Below are 16781 nucleotides of genomic sequence, written 5' to 3' on the forward strand. Positions count from 1 at the left end.
TGTACATTGATGTAGTTACCACTTTTGTGCAAAATCAATACTGCACTTGATATACTCTCGTTACTTTGTGCATTTTTCACTTCGCATTTAGCCAATTCCAGCTCAAAGTAATTAAATGGAGTGACATTCGTAATTAATCCAGTCCAAAGTGCTTAAAATTCAACTGATACGGGAATTACATTTTAACAAAATCTGTTTAGAAATTACATTTACCAGGCATTTGATTATTTTAAACCTTCTGCTACGAGTTCAAGAAATCTATTAAATACTTTAATTCGATTATATATTTTCAAAGTCCTACCTTTATAGTTCGTCTTGTAGCTTCTAGAATTGTGCCTGTTGTTTGCTTCATATGATTTAAGCTCTGAAAGGCCGAAACTCGCTATTTACATTCTTGATACATAATTAAAATGCAGGGTATCAATTTGACTGAAATGTCACATTGAACCTGAAAATGCTCGCCGTATATGTAAGCAAAACGTCTTCAATCAGTTTACTTTTTCACTGAAAAATAGTAAAACATGTAGTTTTTCTTAATTGCCCTTAACATGTGGGTTGTTAATTGTCAAATTAAATTTGTAGTCTAAATTTTAAAAGGATTTCTAAGATTTTATGACAATAAGATCAAAACTCACGGAATAGTGAAATCTGAAGTTTTGCGGCTTTAGTTCTCTAAAAATGCCAATATTTTTCGAGATGTAGGTAGGTACTACAGGGTTTTTTTCACAGGAATTTTTGCGTTTACACCAGAGAATCAATACTACACCTAAAAAGGCCAATATTATTTGAATTTGCTAAGGTTTCAATCTTGATATGATTATAGAAACGTAGGACGCGTTTTTTGGGTTTGATGATGAAAATGTTTAGCAATTTTTTTGTGAGTAAAAGTAGGTGGAAATTGTGAAAGGTGATATGTCTGATTGTATTTCATATTTTTGTTCAGTCTGGTAAATTGCTTCCACAACAATTCATATAAATATGATTGCTTTGGGCGTCATTGAATTACACGTCAGGCAAAAACTCTCAGTATGTATCCATCAAAATATTTGTTTAAAAATAACATAATACTGCCTACACGTGGTGAATTGTAGATTTTTAGGGCATGTGTACTTTGGAGTTATCGGGAACGATTGTTTTTTGGCTGATAAATGTAACTTATCCCGTTTAAAGGAAGGTTGTTTCTCCGAGATATCATTGTTTGTAAAAAGCTTCAAAATAATGGATCCGGAATATCCGATTTTATATTATGTCGGAATAAACGGGATACTCAACTCTCCGTTAGCAATTTGCTATAGAAATCAGAACAAATTTGAATTCCTAATCGCATATCGATTGGTGAAGACGTTGAACATTTTATATTGCTTCATTTTCAAATGCGAATACGGAATGTTTTTTATTAAGTATTTTTCGTAATTTACAACTGCTTAGGGTTTATCACATCAATTACATTTTGATATAAACGTTGACTGGTAGCTCTTTTGCTTTGGATTTAAATCGATTTATGATTCACTGCCAGATATCGAAACTTTCGTTTCACTACTTTCGAGTTAGTGCCATAGAATAGTTGGGATGTCCAAGAATGGGATTATTTGAATTCAGTAACTGAAACGTTTTATTTTGCTTTTGTTGGCGATAATTTAAGCAGTCAGTCATATCAGCGAACGATATCATATCACAGCTTTTCATAAAATTCCGAAAAGCAGATGAAAAATATTTGTTCAGTTATCATGTGAAGTGCGATGCAACACTTCTCGTAAAATTGTATAGAATGGCAAAAATATTTGCTTTTTGCCAAAAGCAGAATGGGGTGTCTCCGGTACGTCCGGCGGCGATAAAAGTGAAAATCCAGAATACAATGCATGTTCCCTGGGTAATAAAACGAGAGAAATTCCGGTTGTGAAGTACAGTTTTTGTTTTTCATAGGATTTTCCTGAAATTATCGCTTCCAGAAAGTCGTCAATTAATTAAATGTAACTATCGTAAGTCAAAATCAAATGCGAGACCAGACTTAATTTTTCAAAAACAGAGCGGATTTAATGCTGAATTTATTTTCCCGAAATCTTTGCAAATTTACTCATGTATGTTACATCGCAAGTCCTGCTGATGATAGCTAATAATCTCGGCTCGAAATCGGTTCTGGGAAGGGCTGAGACTTGGCTTGAAACAAAATTTGAAAGAATTTCAGCATTAAATCTGGTTTGCTGTTGAAACATTGGCACGAATGTAAAATACATGGGTGAAAGAAAATACAGAGTTTCAGAGAGTGTTATTTTCAGGCTAAACCCAGTTGAATAGAGCCAATAGCCTCGAATCCGATTTTAAGGGTATATATGAGATGAGTTTAGAGGGAGATTAGCACAGCTCGAAATCTGTACCTACTTACATCAACAATTTTTGACGGCTCGGATTATGCCGAAAGTTTCATTGTTTCTCAATGTGTAAGAATTAAACATTCATGAAATGTTAAGTATTTCGCGTGAAAAATTACTAATTTACCATTAAACCAAGATATATGACAATTGTTGTTTACAATGGAACATTTCCAATTTTCCAGTAACACTTGATCGTTCTTATACGTTCTGCCCTTTTGAAAAGACTATCGATTCCGCTATAAGTATAGCATTCAATGTCGATAACATCGTATTGCTTCTTGGAGGCCTTTTTTTTATCAAAAACGCTTTTCTAAATATCCATCCTTGCCGCCTTTCTATATTTCAAAATCTAAGTAAAACATAATAAGCAGAAAGAAAAATTCTGTTTTTATAGATCATTACATCATTGCGCCAACAACCAGACCGCATCTTTACATTTACATTCCATTATGCTAAGAACGCAAAATTGTTGGAGATGATTGAAAAAGTTTTGCAATACTCAAATTGTCTTTATTGTGAATGTAAAAGCATCAGTAGATCTAGATGGAGTGTTTGGTAGCTTGAGGACCAAAATTTACAATAGAATAATTATCAAGAACTGATAACATGCCAGGTTCCATGTTATGTAATAGAAATTTTACCATTAAACTATTTGTTTTTAAACAACTAAACTGTTGGTTAGTACACTGTAAAGTAGATTGTATGAGAGGTTTGAAAAAACAATAAAACAATACAAGTGCATGGTCAACTTGTACGTAACTATTGCGTTCTGAATTTATTGCACATAATTATAATTGCTATTAATTTGCGTAACAGAGTAAAATAATTGTTTTAAGTGTCCTCACATGTGTGTATTATCATACTTTTTATGTTTTAGTAGTTAGAAATTTATAACTCTTCAAGGGAACGCATTAGAAAATGTTTTATACATTTGTCCTTTATGCTAAAAATCCACTGTACATATTAAATTTTGCTGAAGTTACCGCCGTCCGTTGAATTATTAGCGATAAAGGACGATTTATTTGATAAAGATGTAATCGATAAAAGTTAGTACGATACTGGATAGAACTACATAATTATCAATAAATGAGTTGTCTTGTAATTTAGAGTTCATTCTACGCTGTCGGTTCACCCAAAAATTTTCTATTCAGCTACCGGATCCTAAATAAGACAAATACACCCTTCCTGAGTGAGGTATCTTGACACGGAAAGTACATAATTAAATTGCCGTGTTGTATGAATTTACGATTTAGGACACTTATTCGTGATCCCTTTACTGGTAAGCAAATAACTTAATTAGAGGCATTTATTAATTTTGTTTATTGTGCAAATATTCCACTGCGGAAATAAAAGGGACATACGGTGATGGAAGTGTAACGTAAATAAACTAGAAGTCCCTAAGGCAATTTTTTTAGCAGAAAATGATGCCTGAATATTTTGTTAGGTTCGAAATGGGATTTAGAGCAATCATTCGAATGGCAACAGAACCCTTTGTAGCTTAGACGTATAGAGAGATTTTAAATGGAATAAATTATTTATTTTTCGAAGAAGGGCGCTTTTTAAGAACGGTGGAACGTTGATGGTTACATTCGTTGTTATTTAACTGTAAAATTTACGGATTCATTGGATTTATTTTGTTACAGGGTTTTCAAGAAGAGTTCTCCAAACGGAAAGGTAAGTGCACACCTGTTGATGAAAAATAATGGTTTTGAGTCAAAAGTTTAATCTTTATAGGGATACAAAAGTCAATGGGTCTTAACAACATATTGTGTGTTGCAATGGCAAATGCCTCTTAATTTTATCACATCAGGAAAGAATATTTTTTTCTGTTTTTTAGGCAAAACTATCTTTTTAAATTGAATTTTTGACACCTAGTTTCGTCATAATGACTCTGCAAAGTTCGCGACAGCGTTTCAAAGTTCGAAGACTAAACGCAGTATAATGTAATAACATGTAAAGTAATTGTGACAAATCTCTTGAAAAACATGAACACTTGATGCATATACTGAGTGATTCAGAACTATGGCATCAAACTGTTAGAGATTGTTCACTGCAACAACCAAAGGCATTTGAGTATAAGAATCTACACCCGAAAATGTTTGCGTAAGACGTTTCGTCCCCATGAAATAAAAAAAGTGAAAGCTACACATTTTATCCAAGAACGATATCCCGCAAGACATTGGGGAATAAAAGGTGTATTACGATTCATCGGTGATTTTCCGAATTTACTTTGAAGCCTACCTGGCACAACCAGTCAAGGGCGGATCCAGGGGGGNCCCCCTTTGTGCTGGGTTTTTAACGACTAACAGAGTTTTTCTAATTTCATGGACAACAAAAGACTGAATCTCTACTACTTGAGCCCCCCCTGACTGGAAAGCTGGATCCGCTCCTGCAAACAGTCTTAACCGAGTTGCAAATGAAGCTTCCGATAGCACTCGTCAAATTGCACAAAATTTGAGTGTGCCCGCACATGCATACCAGAGATTAGTAGATCTATGTCCATACCATTTAGAAGCATTTGAATATTTGACTCCAGACGATTTCAAACCAAGAATTCAACTTTCTCAGAGGCTCATCTGTTCATCAATCTCATTTTCTCAGAGATCATATTGTTGAGTAACGCAATTTTTTATGTTTTGGTTTAATGGACGGGGAAGCCAGTTTTACCTGAGATGGCATATTCAGCAATACGAATAAGTATGTTTGGTACGAAGAAAAAGTACGCGCGAAAATTTCGTATTATAGTTTTCAGCTTGTTAATGACCATTTGGTTGGCTCTCTGCTACCTAATCGTTTAACAGGACTTATCAGCGGTCGTTTTCTGCAAGATGTCCTGCCAAAACGTTCAGAAAACAACGAAAAAAATGGTGCATATCCAATGTATGAGTTGATGTCTGTCAGTATTTGGACCGGCACTTTGACCAACATTGGGTCGGCATAGGTCCAGTTGCGTGGACCGCCAGGCCACCCGATTTAACATATTGGGATTTTTTTGTGGTGACACGTAAAGTGTCTGGTTTACGCCACTGAAACCAGAGCAAGACCTGATTGCAAGAATTACTGCGGCATTTAAAATTTGAAGTCGGTCAAAATGACTATCAAATTTTCAGTGGAGTCCGCACAAACCATGTACTATGTTTGAACAAGTGTGTTCAAGTTCAAACGACATTTTCAACAGATCCTAGATGTGTTATTGCGAACAGACAAATTAAAATAAAATACATTTAAGGATAAAACACAGTTTTGCACAAAAAGGTCTCAAAGCGTCATAAGCAATAGGGATATATTTCCGAGCATAGGAATTCTTACTGTTGTACTGAATCCCTAGGAGTTTTATCTCATAGTTCTGAGTCACTGGGTGGAAATACACCAAATGTGCTAATTGTACAAACAACTATTTTGACAAATTTCACTGACATGTTATCATTTATATTGCCGCTCCTGTATGGTTCACACTATGGAATATATATTATTATGGCCGTGCTGTACTTTATATTCATATAATTAGCTTTTCCTGTTCGAAAATAATACGTTTTGTAGGAATTAAATTAGTTCAAACTACTGTTTTTGCTGCATTGCAAACGTACAACTTTACGACAATGTGATCTTCTATATTACCAATGTTAGTTAAAGAGTGAATAAATTTGAAACACAGCTTTAGTGGATTCATTTTTCATAATTTTAATTAAAAGTTTATAATCCTCTGGCAAGCTAACTACACTTTTATTGAGTTAGGGGCCCACAACTCAACTTTGCCGAAATGAAGAGATCAACAACGTTAAATATTGGGCTTTGAACTCTTGTTTTTGTAATTAATTGAAAATCCACTTAACTAATCCGATCAAACCTTAACAATCTGAGCTCATCGAAAAATTAGTTTTCAATTTAAAATTGCCTTCATCAATTTCTGAATAGTTTACTAAGTATTTCAAATTTCGTGCAATCATGCAAAAGTGAGAATCAGGGGTTTCGATGAACCCTCTGAGTTAAATTCAGTGGCGTAAATTTAATTTTTTTAATATTTTCTTAACGCCTGTTCGTTCGTTTAGATAAACTCATGCTTAAAATTACATTTATTTTTGCATCAAAATACGTCACGTTTTCATGTTTAATAAAACTTACATAAAGTTCAAGCTGTTTGAAAAAAAGTTGGTTGTTTGTATCAAAATTTGGGAATATAAGCTGGTCGAACTTAAAAACTTTAAATTTTAATAGAATATCTTCATTTTTCCTTGCCGAAAATTTATTATAGCTTCCACGAAATATACATGTAAATTTTCAATTTTGTTCCTTTCACTTAACTGAAATACAGAGTAGAAATCACTTTGTCCTTTAGTAAACAAATGAACTTTAATCGATTGCTAATGTGTGTCAGCATGTTTTCAGTGTTCCGACAAAATTATACGTTTAGTATTCGTGAACGGTGTTAACACTTGACAGTAATTGGAAAATTGATGCTTCAAAATAAATTTTAACACACATAAAAAAGCAAATGCTTCAGTATTATCATTATACTCATGTCGGGAACAAGTAAAAAATTGCCTCTAAAATATTTTACTAAACTTATTTTACGGCCCGTGGAATCATACAAATGTTTGAACAATTATGTATCAGATTTCACATAAGTCAACATGTGATTCTATTTTTATGTTCGTATTTTCCTATTGAATACCAACAGTAACAGGGTCCCCTTTAGGGGCTGTTGGTTTTTTTTAGAGTTCAAATGTATTGGTTGTGTTAGTGGCGAATTAAATTAAACCGCTTTGCAGAAACACGACAGTATTATTGAATATATATATACATATTTTAAATCCATATTTAATTAAAAAGCCCTCGGTTGATCATTTTTTTTAAATGTATCTAATCTGTCTATCTTTTAAACAGCTGTTTGATTTCGTATATTTTTATTTGGTTTAGTAATATAGTCTAATGATTTTTTTAAAAGCACTATGATGAAACCAGTTCGTTGAAATTAAAAATATTCTAATTAATTTCAGTTTTGTGTATTTATTTGGACTTTCATAGCCTTTTTTTGTTCTCGATTAGGTTTGGAAAATGATCTCTTATGCATCGTCCAGATCTGGGGTTCTGGAATTTCTGTTATAGAAATTGATGCGGTCATTTCTGTTCTATTGTGTCCTCGTCTGTTCTACTCATTCCTATACTATTCCCTATATATTCAATGAATTCTTGAAGATTTTTGAAAGAAGTCCGCGTGACTGCATTAGGTAGAACATCTTCACAAGATGAAATCCTTTTTATTTGTTGCCTGTAAAATTCTAGCCAAATTCTAGTAAAATGTTATAAATATACTTATTACACAATCATATACAACTTCTCTTCTTTTATAGCCTTTTAATAAATTAATATAGTTATTGTACTGCTTTCAACATTAGTTAATAACCCGTATGTCCGAATTAAGTGATATTAATAATCTTATATCCAGAATGAAAGAGGGTTCCAAAGCCCGTACGCGAAAAAAGGGCAGTAGTCATATAAACTGTTGATATTTGATGGAAAATCTGACTGATTCTAAACAAACGTCGAAATACATTAAAATGTTGCTCGCTCAATCACTCCGTCTAACACTAATTAATTGTGATAATCGATATTAAACTCATTAATATACAAAATACTGAACAAACAAAGATTTAAAGTAGGCAAAATACTTCATTAATACTTGTCATAATACGGAGTGTTAAATGGCATTCGGCTTTAGTAGAAGATATCGTTACTGTATTTTTGCGGTTTGGTTTTTTCCTTTCGGGTCTTCGGTACTTGTTACTATTCTTTTGTGCATTCCATCGCAAACAGAATAATAAATGATAGCCTAATCGAAGATCTCATTATGGCAATGAGAACTGTATTGTAATATTTTTCGGAAAAACTAACATAATTCGCCCGAATTTAAAATAAGAACGAATAATTCTACTACGATTTCAAATTTAAACTATCCAAAATAAATAAATTCCATGATAAATCGTATTTTTCTGAACCGTTTTAAAAGCTTCGCATTTATTTGGCGACTTACAGAAAATCGTGTTTTTAATTTGCTATCGAAATTAAAACAGTCCAATTAATTCAGAAGAGAAACATGTTTTGAAAACAACAACAAATATGTATGTAAAGCCACGGCGGAACCGCTCCCAGCTTGAGCTAAAATTGTATTAAAAATGTATAACACAAAACTTTGGCAACTTTCGAAATAGTTCGCAACTATGTTTAAATTAATTTAAACTCTAAATGAAAAAGCTAAAGTACCACCCCATTTCGTTTTTACATACGATTTAAAAAAATACCCTGTATATTTAAGAAAATTCAATTTTTTTCTAATGTGTGTTATTGGACATTTCGTGATTAAATTAATGCTGAAAATATAGCGTGCTAACAGAGTTAGAAATGTGATTTCGAAATTGTTTTGTGGGCATTATCAAATTTGTTTATTTAAATAACTTTCCTATTGTCACTGCGGCCTTAAGTTATTTTAATAAAATTTCCTAGCTAACTTTCAGATCCGATTGTATTTTGTATTAAAAGAAAAGCTCGGTCGGTGCATATTGTGAGTAAATAAGCGGCAATGCGCATAAAGTTTAACAAGGCGCTTGGGGATATGAATAGCACGAATGTCTATATAAGTCTGAGGAAAACTAGATAATCCTAATCTGTGTATAAGTATGAAATAATTAGTCATTCTGGATACACCAAGCAAGGCTTTATTTTACAAGCAAATAGCAATTACGTATTGGTGCCAAATAAATTGAGTTGTTTGATTCGGTTTACGGCACACTATTTTGGCTGAACATTAAATTCACAGAGTAAATAAAAGCCCGAAATTGGAGATTGGTGGTTCCTTTCTTAGTTTAGCGTTATAATTATCATGAGACTACTAAAGACTGAAAAGGTTTCAAAAGAATAATCACAACCTGAAAGTTTCCGAAGAACATAATATCCGTTTTTTTTTTCATTTAACAGTACGTATTTTGTACATATTGATTAGATATTTTTTCCTGTCGGCGTTCAATTAATTCAATTCAATTAAGTATGCGGCGTTCAATTAATAGGCTATATTTTTTACATTATTCATAACATTGTTTTGAATTGGTTTCATTATAGAAAGTATCTAATAAATAAAGTAGAATTAACCTTTTTCTACTTCGAAACCATATTCCGCTTTTAGGAAATAGTCGTACAATTACTGATCAAAGCTTTAAGGATCCTGAAGTTAAATCTAACTGAAATTTAATTGAATGGTTAAAGCATCTCATCGCTTGTGTTATTTTGAAATAAAGTCACTTTCTGAAATAAATTCCTCCTAACTACATATCACCTGATCCACGTGCTGCCATTAGCTAATGTTTCTTCGCCAGTTAAATTTAAATTTAGGTTCTTCCCACGATTCGCCGCCTACATTTCTACCGATAACCACCGAAATCAGGATTTTGTAATTGAGGACCAGATAACGGTATTCGTCAATCCTTTTCATTAAATTTTCAGGACGAGCAACAAACATTTCTCCTCAATGATTTAGAGTAATGCTCAATGAACTGTGGTGTTGAAATTCCAATTGAGGGTTGCCGGTCTATTGGTAGTTTCCGTGTAATCAATGATCTTTGACAATCATTGATCCTGATTGGAGCACTTGAACGACGTTATTAAGCCTGAATTGCCTGAATGAAGAGCCGTTGGGTTTTTGATCAATGATTTTAGACATTTTGTGTGTTTTTTAATAGTGCAGTTATATCAGTTTCAACACACATGGGAACGGTGAAATTGATATTTCGACGCCCGCACGTTGATTAAACTCTTGTCTGTGCATAAAATTAATTTGATTGTTGCTAATAGTTTGATGCTTCAATAACGCGTCGCTTTAAAAAATTCGCATTCATTTTCAACGACAATAGCAACTTCTAATGGTTCCAGTTATAAAATTGAACGTAGAAAAGTGTGCATTTTTAATACAACATTAGAACTCTTTCTGATGGTATGAAGGAATCGAAGAAGAGGACATGAGCAAACATAATTGTTTATTGGTCAAAGTCAATGGCATAAATTCGGAATTTCACTTTGATATTACCAAGGAATAAAAAATCGATATTAAGATGGGGACATTAAAAAAATGCAAGTAGCCTGTTTGCATTAGCAGGAATACATGTTATTACTTAGTGGTTTCATTCAAAAAAACGCATGAATAGTTGGAGACATTGTCCAAACAAAAGCAAAAGTAATAATGAAATTATTTATGGGTAAACATTGTATTTTATTTTATGGTCCTCTGTCTAGGCAAAATAAAATAATGGCATTCGGAAGTTATTATTAGAATTGTTAAGAACGGAGACGCATTATTTTGATGTCAACCAACACATTGTAGCCTTAACAACGCATCAGATAGACCCTTCCATATTTAGCTTAGTTAAATTATGCATAACATATTATCTCCGAGGTGTTACTTAATTTGTTCCAGCTTGTTTCCCACCGTGTCTTCAATTTGTTAACCAAGAAAACATGATCCTTTTATAAGATGTGAAGTGACATTCTAATAAATAATAAGAGACATAAGCCTATTATAAGCTTAAGAAAATATTATGACGCTTTTCGGATTTGCGTCTTTACAACAGGCATACAAACGTATCTTATAAAGTATTTCTTTTGTTACAGATAACAGTGTATTTAGGAAAAAGGGATTTTGTGGATCATATATCAAATGTGGATCCGATAGGTAAGAAAATTTCTATAAAAAACTTGCAAGATTCATCATTTACTTATAATAATACAAGAAAATCGTCGTTGATGCCATATTGATATACTGATTTGTTTTAGATGGTGTAGTTCTTATCGATCCTGAATATGTCAAAGACAGAAAAGTATTTGGCCATGTCTTGGCTGCCTTTCGGTATGGAAGAGAAGACTTGGACGTTTTGGGCCTCACATTCCGAAAGGATTTGTACTTAGCTTCTGAGCAAATATATCCTCAAGATGGCGCTACTCCCAATGCGAGGCAACTTACAAGACTGCAAGTATGTGTACTTTTTTAAAGGCGTAATCATGGTATCAACAAAAAAAAAACTAAATTGTTATAGACGGAAAATAAAAAAATAATAAAGCACACGTAAAACAGAAAATAAGTTTCGGGCTTTTAAATTGTCGCAGAAAAAAATTTCTTCCTAGCGTATCACAAGCATGAGTGGCTTGCACCCTCAAGGTGCAAACTATTCGTGCTTTTGGAACGTCTGGAAGAGATTCTGTGCCACGACGGCCTAACAGCCCGAAATACCCAGTTTTCTGCGTAATTTTTTGTGAGGTTTAAGCAAAAAAAAATTATTGATATTCGAGTCTTCCAAAAAAAAAACAAGTTGAATCAGGTGAAAGTTCGAAACAAATTACTTAGGTGAAGCCAGAGTTAAACATATTGTAACTGAATCTTTAAAAAAATCTCAAGAAGTTATTTGGAGATAAGTCGTACCTTTTTCCGAAGGGTTTATTAAGCTCCAGAATTTTTCAGATATTTTGCATATAATATCAAAATGTACGGTCTTCTGATAAAAGTTACACATTTTAGCCATCAAAGTCATCTTAAGCAATTTTCTGTACTACATTAATATATTAATTGAATTAAATCACTTGATTGATATCGAAAACGGCACACTCTTTCATCTGTCTGTCGAGCAACTACGAAAAATACTTTAGGATTAACTTCAAACTACGTAGTAGTCTCTAAAGTGTACGAAGAATTAGCATTTCATATGTCGAGTAATCAATAAAAAAAACAAATTTTAAATATAAGGTTAGGACAAATATTTATCTGGGAACGTCTTTCCAATAACACAAAAATCAACATTCAAAGAACATTTTGCGCTTAATAGGGAACTTGCAATTTGCTTAGTTTGCATTTTAATACACAATGCTGCGTTCTAAATTGTCTACGGCATCCCCGTATTTTTGCAAAAATTCTCTGCATCAGCATTTTTTTGCTTAAACATTTCAGTGCGACATAGCAAATCAGTACATATAATAAATATTCAGAAACTGGAAACGCTGAAACGACTGACCGTAATAAATGGCATGCTTTCGAAGTATCATAAACCTTCTGGTCATTTTTTGTTAACGAACAGTTGTATTAAAACGTCTGAACTTATTCCTTACTCGTTTCAATTGCTTTATTTAGTTGCTTATAATTGTTATAAATTTTATAAATATTCTTGTAATTCGCAGGAACGACTTATCAAGAAATTAGGCGCACACGCATATCCGTTTTACTTTGAGTTGCCTCCACATTGTCCAGCCTCTGTCACTCTTCAGCCGGCACCAGGCGATACTGGAAAACCTTGTGGGGTTGATTATGAACTCAAAGCATTTGTTGGGGAAACCCAAGATGATAAACCGCATAAAAGAAATTCCGTCAGGTAAAAACCCATTTTGTTCTTGGGTCAGGTACATTTAATCAAGTGTTGTCATGCTCTACATAAAATAGTCACCGCTCCCTCCTCTAAAATTCAATTTGAAAATTAGTGCTGTTGATACGGCAATATATTACAGAGCAATTAACAGTTCAGGTCACAGTAATTTACGCAATTTCAGGTGAAATTGCAAAGTTCCTATCGTCAAAGTTGTCTGTATCGAACCAAACTGTAACCCGGGAAACTATAGCACAAGTTCGAGTGAATAGTGCCCATTTGATTTATTTTAATTTCATGTTGAAGCCGGAGAATACAGATTAATTTTCTCTTCGAAATTTATTTTCCTTGTCAATATTGAAACAAACCCAGCAGTAATGGAAGCAAATGATAGCAATAAATTTCGCATAATTGATGGATAGGTATTAAAAAGTTTGCCGACTTATTATGATTTGAAGCTGGGAGCTCATACTTTTCATATTTATTTCCGCAGAAAAGTTTTTTTTGTTCTTTAAACTGTTGATTTTTTTTATTGTGGGATATATAGCAGTAAATTTAAATTGATTTGCTTGCTGAAAAACTAAACGTAACTAACCAAATGATGGGAAGAAACGATGCTACACTGAAATGGTTAAAGCATTCGCGGTCACCGCTGGTTTTTTCATTATATGGCCGTGTAAGGTCTGTAGACATTTGGTGCTTACATTTCGCTAGCCCTAATGCTGCATGTACAAAAATAATGGAACAGCCACGTATATTTTCGAAAAACACTGGTTCTCGATTTTATTTGTTTATAAATTTTGTCAATTAGTAACATTAAAGGAATGCTCCAGAAGCTAGTAACATTAAAGGAATGCTCCAGAAATGACGGCGGTCAAGTTTAAATTTTAAAATGAAATTCCCCAAATTTAGAACTTTTCTTTAGATTTTGAATATTTTTCATCTTACATATCTTACTTCGATCTTCAGCTGTTTTTGATATGTCACAAACTGAACGATACTATTTTTATTTTAATTTTACGAAAAATGTTATTGTTCATAAAAAGTTCTGCTTGGTCCAAAACCGCAAATGCATCTTTCAGATATTCATTTTTATACACAGGTCCTAATTATTATTTTTGGCAATATCAAAAATTGTTATTAAGAAAAGTTGAATAGGGTTGAAAAGTACGTTCAGATATCTAATTGCACCTATGATAAGCATCAAGTTTTGTTATTTTTAAGTTGATTATTATCAATTTTAAGAAAAAAGTTATTCTTCATAAAAAGTTCTGCATGTTGTAAAATCTAAAATACAATTATCAGATTTTTTCAGTCCAATCCGAGGGTTTTTCAGAAAACATGAATTTTTATTTTCTTCCATAAAATTGTATACCTGGACGTAGTTTTCTATTTCTATCAACTTTTCTTAATAGCAATTTTCGATGCTGTCATTCATCATCAATCATATACTAAAGGTAATTATATTTATTTTTCGGCATTTTATTGCCTACTCATTAATTTAATGAAAATAGCCGTAATTTTGTTTAAATTGTTATATCTAGAAAAAAACTGAAGATCGAAACCGGATATGCTATATGAAAAATCTATGATGAATGAGTTAAGTATTGCTTGAAAGTGAGTGAGTGTTCCTTTGAACATGCAAGGCACTCGTGTTTGCAAAACGTCAAGAAGAAAAAAAATTTTACGAGGGCCTAAGGTCTCGAAAAACTCACCAGTATATGAAAAATATTTCATATCTTAAGTAGTATCTTTAATCCCACAAAAATGTACCTGAAAAATTGTGAAAAATAGAATCTACGAATCTCAGCGGTGTATTCGTTTGCCCACGCTGTATTTTGTATATAGAGTCGTGAATGATGTAGAAAAGTAATAAATTATTTTTTGAAAGCCAAAGTTTCAATTTTGAAGATTGTTCTTGGGAGATTATTTAACAATTTGAAAGCATTCTCTTAAAAATGAAACAATGTAGTTTTTGTTTCAGATTGGCTATTCGGAAGATCATGTATGCCCCAAGCAAACAAGGGGAACAACCTTCAGTAGAAGTAAGCAAAGAGTTTATGATGAGCCCTAATAAATTATACTTAGAAGCTTCGTTAGACAAGGAACTTTATCATCATGGTGAAAACATAGCCGTTAACGTACACATAGCGAACAACTCGAACCGCACAGTCAAAAAGATCAAAGTGTCCGTTAGGCAATTCGCTGATATTTGCCTATTTTCTACTGCTCAATACAAATGCACTGTCGCTGAAACTGAAAGCGAGTAAGTATCTTTTTAATATCGTGTTTAATACTCGTCACCCAGTCCAAATGGTTTAATTGTGTTCAAATTTACATATTTACCGGCCGGTTTTACTTTCTAAGAAAAACAGTTTAACGTAGGAGAAATGTCGGAGCTAAATTAACGCTAAAATAAAAGATCTGTAATTTTAGTTTTTCAATGTAAATTTAAAAATATTGTAATTTTATAGTACAGGTTGTCCGATACCTCAAGGTTACACTTTGAATAAAGTGTTCACCGTACGGCCACTTTTGGCCAACAATAAGGATAAAAGAGGTTTGGCCCTCGATGGTCAACTTAAACACGAAGATACCAATCTAGCTTCCTCAACAATGTGAGTTGCAGTTTGGCAATTTTCACTTTTAAACGGATTGCCTCCCGATTGCATTTTTGTTGCTAGAAATTGGTAACCCCGTGTGAAATTTGCATGATAATTTCAAGTTTTAGTACCCCGCAATCGACCTACATATATATAAACCATGACAATAATAAGAGAGACGGTGATCGACAAACTAAAACTGGGAATTAATTTTAGCTTGAATTGTTTTGAAGTATAACTAAAGTGTGTTTCTCGTGTGTTCTTTCCATTTCTTGCGTAGAGAGGGTTGCCCTATTGGCCCCGGCTTCACACTGAGCAAAGTGTTCACCCTGACTCCATTGTTGGCCAACAATAAGGATAAATGGGGTTTAGCCCTAGACGGTCAGCTAAAACACGAAGACACTAATCTTGCATCCAGCACTTTGTAAGTTTGGTTTTTATATGGCTTCTTGCATCGAACTCTAGTAAACAGTTGACGAAGAAACTGTGACCTCATAATAACACGCTTTAAGCTTTTTATTAAATTTATAATTAAGCAAGAAATTTATTTAAAAAGCTTCAAATCATTTAGTAGAGTCAGCCATTTAATAGAGTTCATTATTTTTTAGTAGTTTGTACTCTCCCTTCTAGTTGAAACAGCTTTACGCACATAAATTGTTCTGCTTTAAAATATTTATAGTCTTTAAAGCTAAAAGGAGTCTCCCTTTGGCTTCGTTGCTCTAGATTGTGGATTTTAATCACAATCTTGGCGCAGGATTTAATGCATTTTAAATGTACGTTATAGAAAAATAATATTGCAGTAATAGGAATTGGTAATATTTAAATCAGAATATATTTTATGTGCAAAAGCAGCTTTTTGCCTGGTTGCTGCATGATTATATAATGCATGATTTTGGCTTAAGCAGATTTTAATGTCGCTTTCAGGCATTCATTTTACACAATTTCCATATACAACAGAAATACTGTCTTGACGGCAACTATACAAAATGTAGAAGCAGAATGGGAGCTTAAGTACTGTCCCCCATAATATATCATACAAATGGAAAGTTAATTTTCATTTGATCTATTTAAGTAATAAAACAATTGTTCACAATACAAAGGGACAGGGATGATTTTGTTAAAACCACATACAACTAGTCGAAAACGAATCTTTATTGTCGAGTACAATATATGTTGAAAACAGAATGATCCAAATTTGCGGACGCACGTGATTCGTTTTGAACCCATATGCCGTTGAATATTTAAAAATATATCGAGTTTTTACTGGTAAATGAAAAACAAAGAATTTGTATTCAATTTTGCTAGTATTTTTACTTTATTTACAAACTTCATTTAATTTCTATAGTACACAAACTGACATTTTTATTTAGAGTGTAAAATAAACTATTTATAAAAATAGATTAGGTAATGAAAAT

At 32.9% G+C, this 16781-nt stretch overlaps 1 protein-coding gene and 2 long non-coding RNA genes across 9 annotated transcripts in view; 2 read left to right on the top strand and 1 right to left on the bottom strand.

Moving 5' to 3' along the window:
- The window catches only part of LOC109533812 (beta-arrestin-1), a 47772-nt gene that overhangs the window by 25220 nt on the left and 5771 nt on the right, over positions 1-16781 (top strand). For 3 of the 7 annotated variants that reach the window (XM_048661462.1, XM_048661458.1, XM_048661460.1), the window contains exons 3-8: positions 4016-4046; positions 11028-11088; positions 11190-11386; positions 12582-12772; positions 14736-15029; positions 15647-15790. In XM_048661462.1, the coding sequence (XP_048517419.1) occupies positions 4016-4046; positions 11028-11088; positions 11190-11386; positions 12582-12772; positions 14736-15029; positions 15647-15790 (918 nt within the window). Of the gene's footprint in view, positions 1-1740; positions 1971-4015; positions 4047-11027; positions 11089-11189; positions 11387-12581; positions 12773-14735; positions 15030-15237; positions 15382-15646; positions 15791-16781 lie in introns of those variants that run through there. The other 4 variants (XM_048661463.1, XM_048661459.1, XM_019899254.2 and 1 more) reach the window with 4 other exon arrangements.
- LOC125502635 lies at positions 4663-6027 on the top strand. The gene is made up of 2 exons (XR_007280402.1): positions 4663-5069; positions 5118-6027. It is a non-coding gene; the product is annotated as an uncharacterized LOC125502635 (long non-coding RNA).
- LOC125502634 lies at positions 11108-12058 on the bottom strand. Its single transcript, XR_007280401.1, has 2 exons — positions 11833-12058; positions 11108-11380 (listed from the first exon to the last, which is right to left on the bottom strand). It is a non-coding gene; the product is annotated as an uncharacterized LOC125502634 (long non-coding RNA).

Source organism: Dendroctonus ponderosae, unplaced genomic scaffold (assembly GCF_020466585.1).
Source record: "Dendroctonus ponderosae isolate FM_Combo_2020 unplaced genomic scaffold, Dpon_F_20191213v2 Dpon_F_20191213_1, whole genome shotgun sequence".
NCBI classification, from domain to species: domain Eukaryota; kingdom Metazoa; phylum Arthropoda; class Insecta; order Coleoptera; family Curculionidae; genus Dendroctonus; species Dendroctonus ponderosae.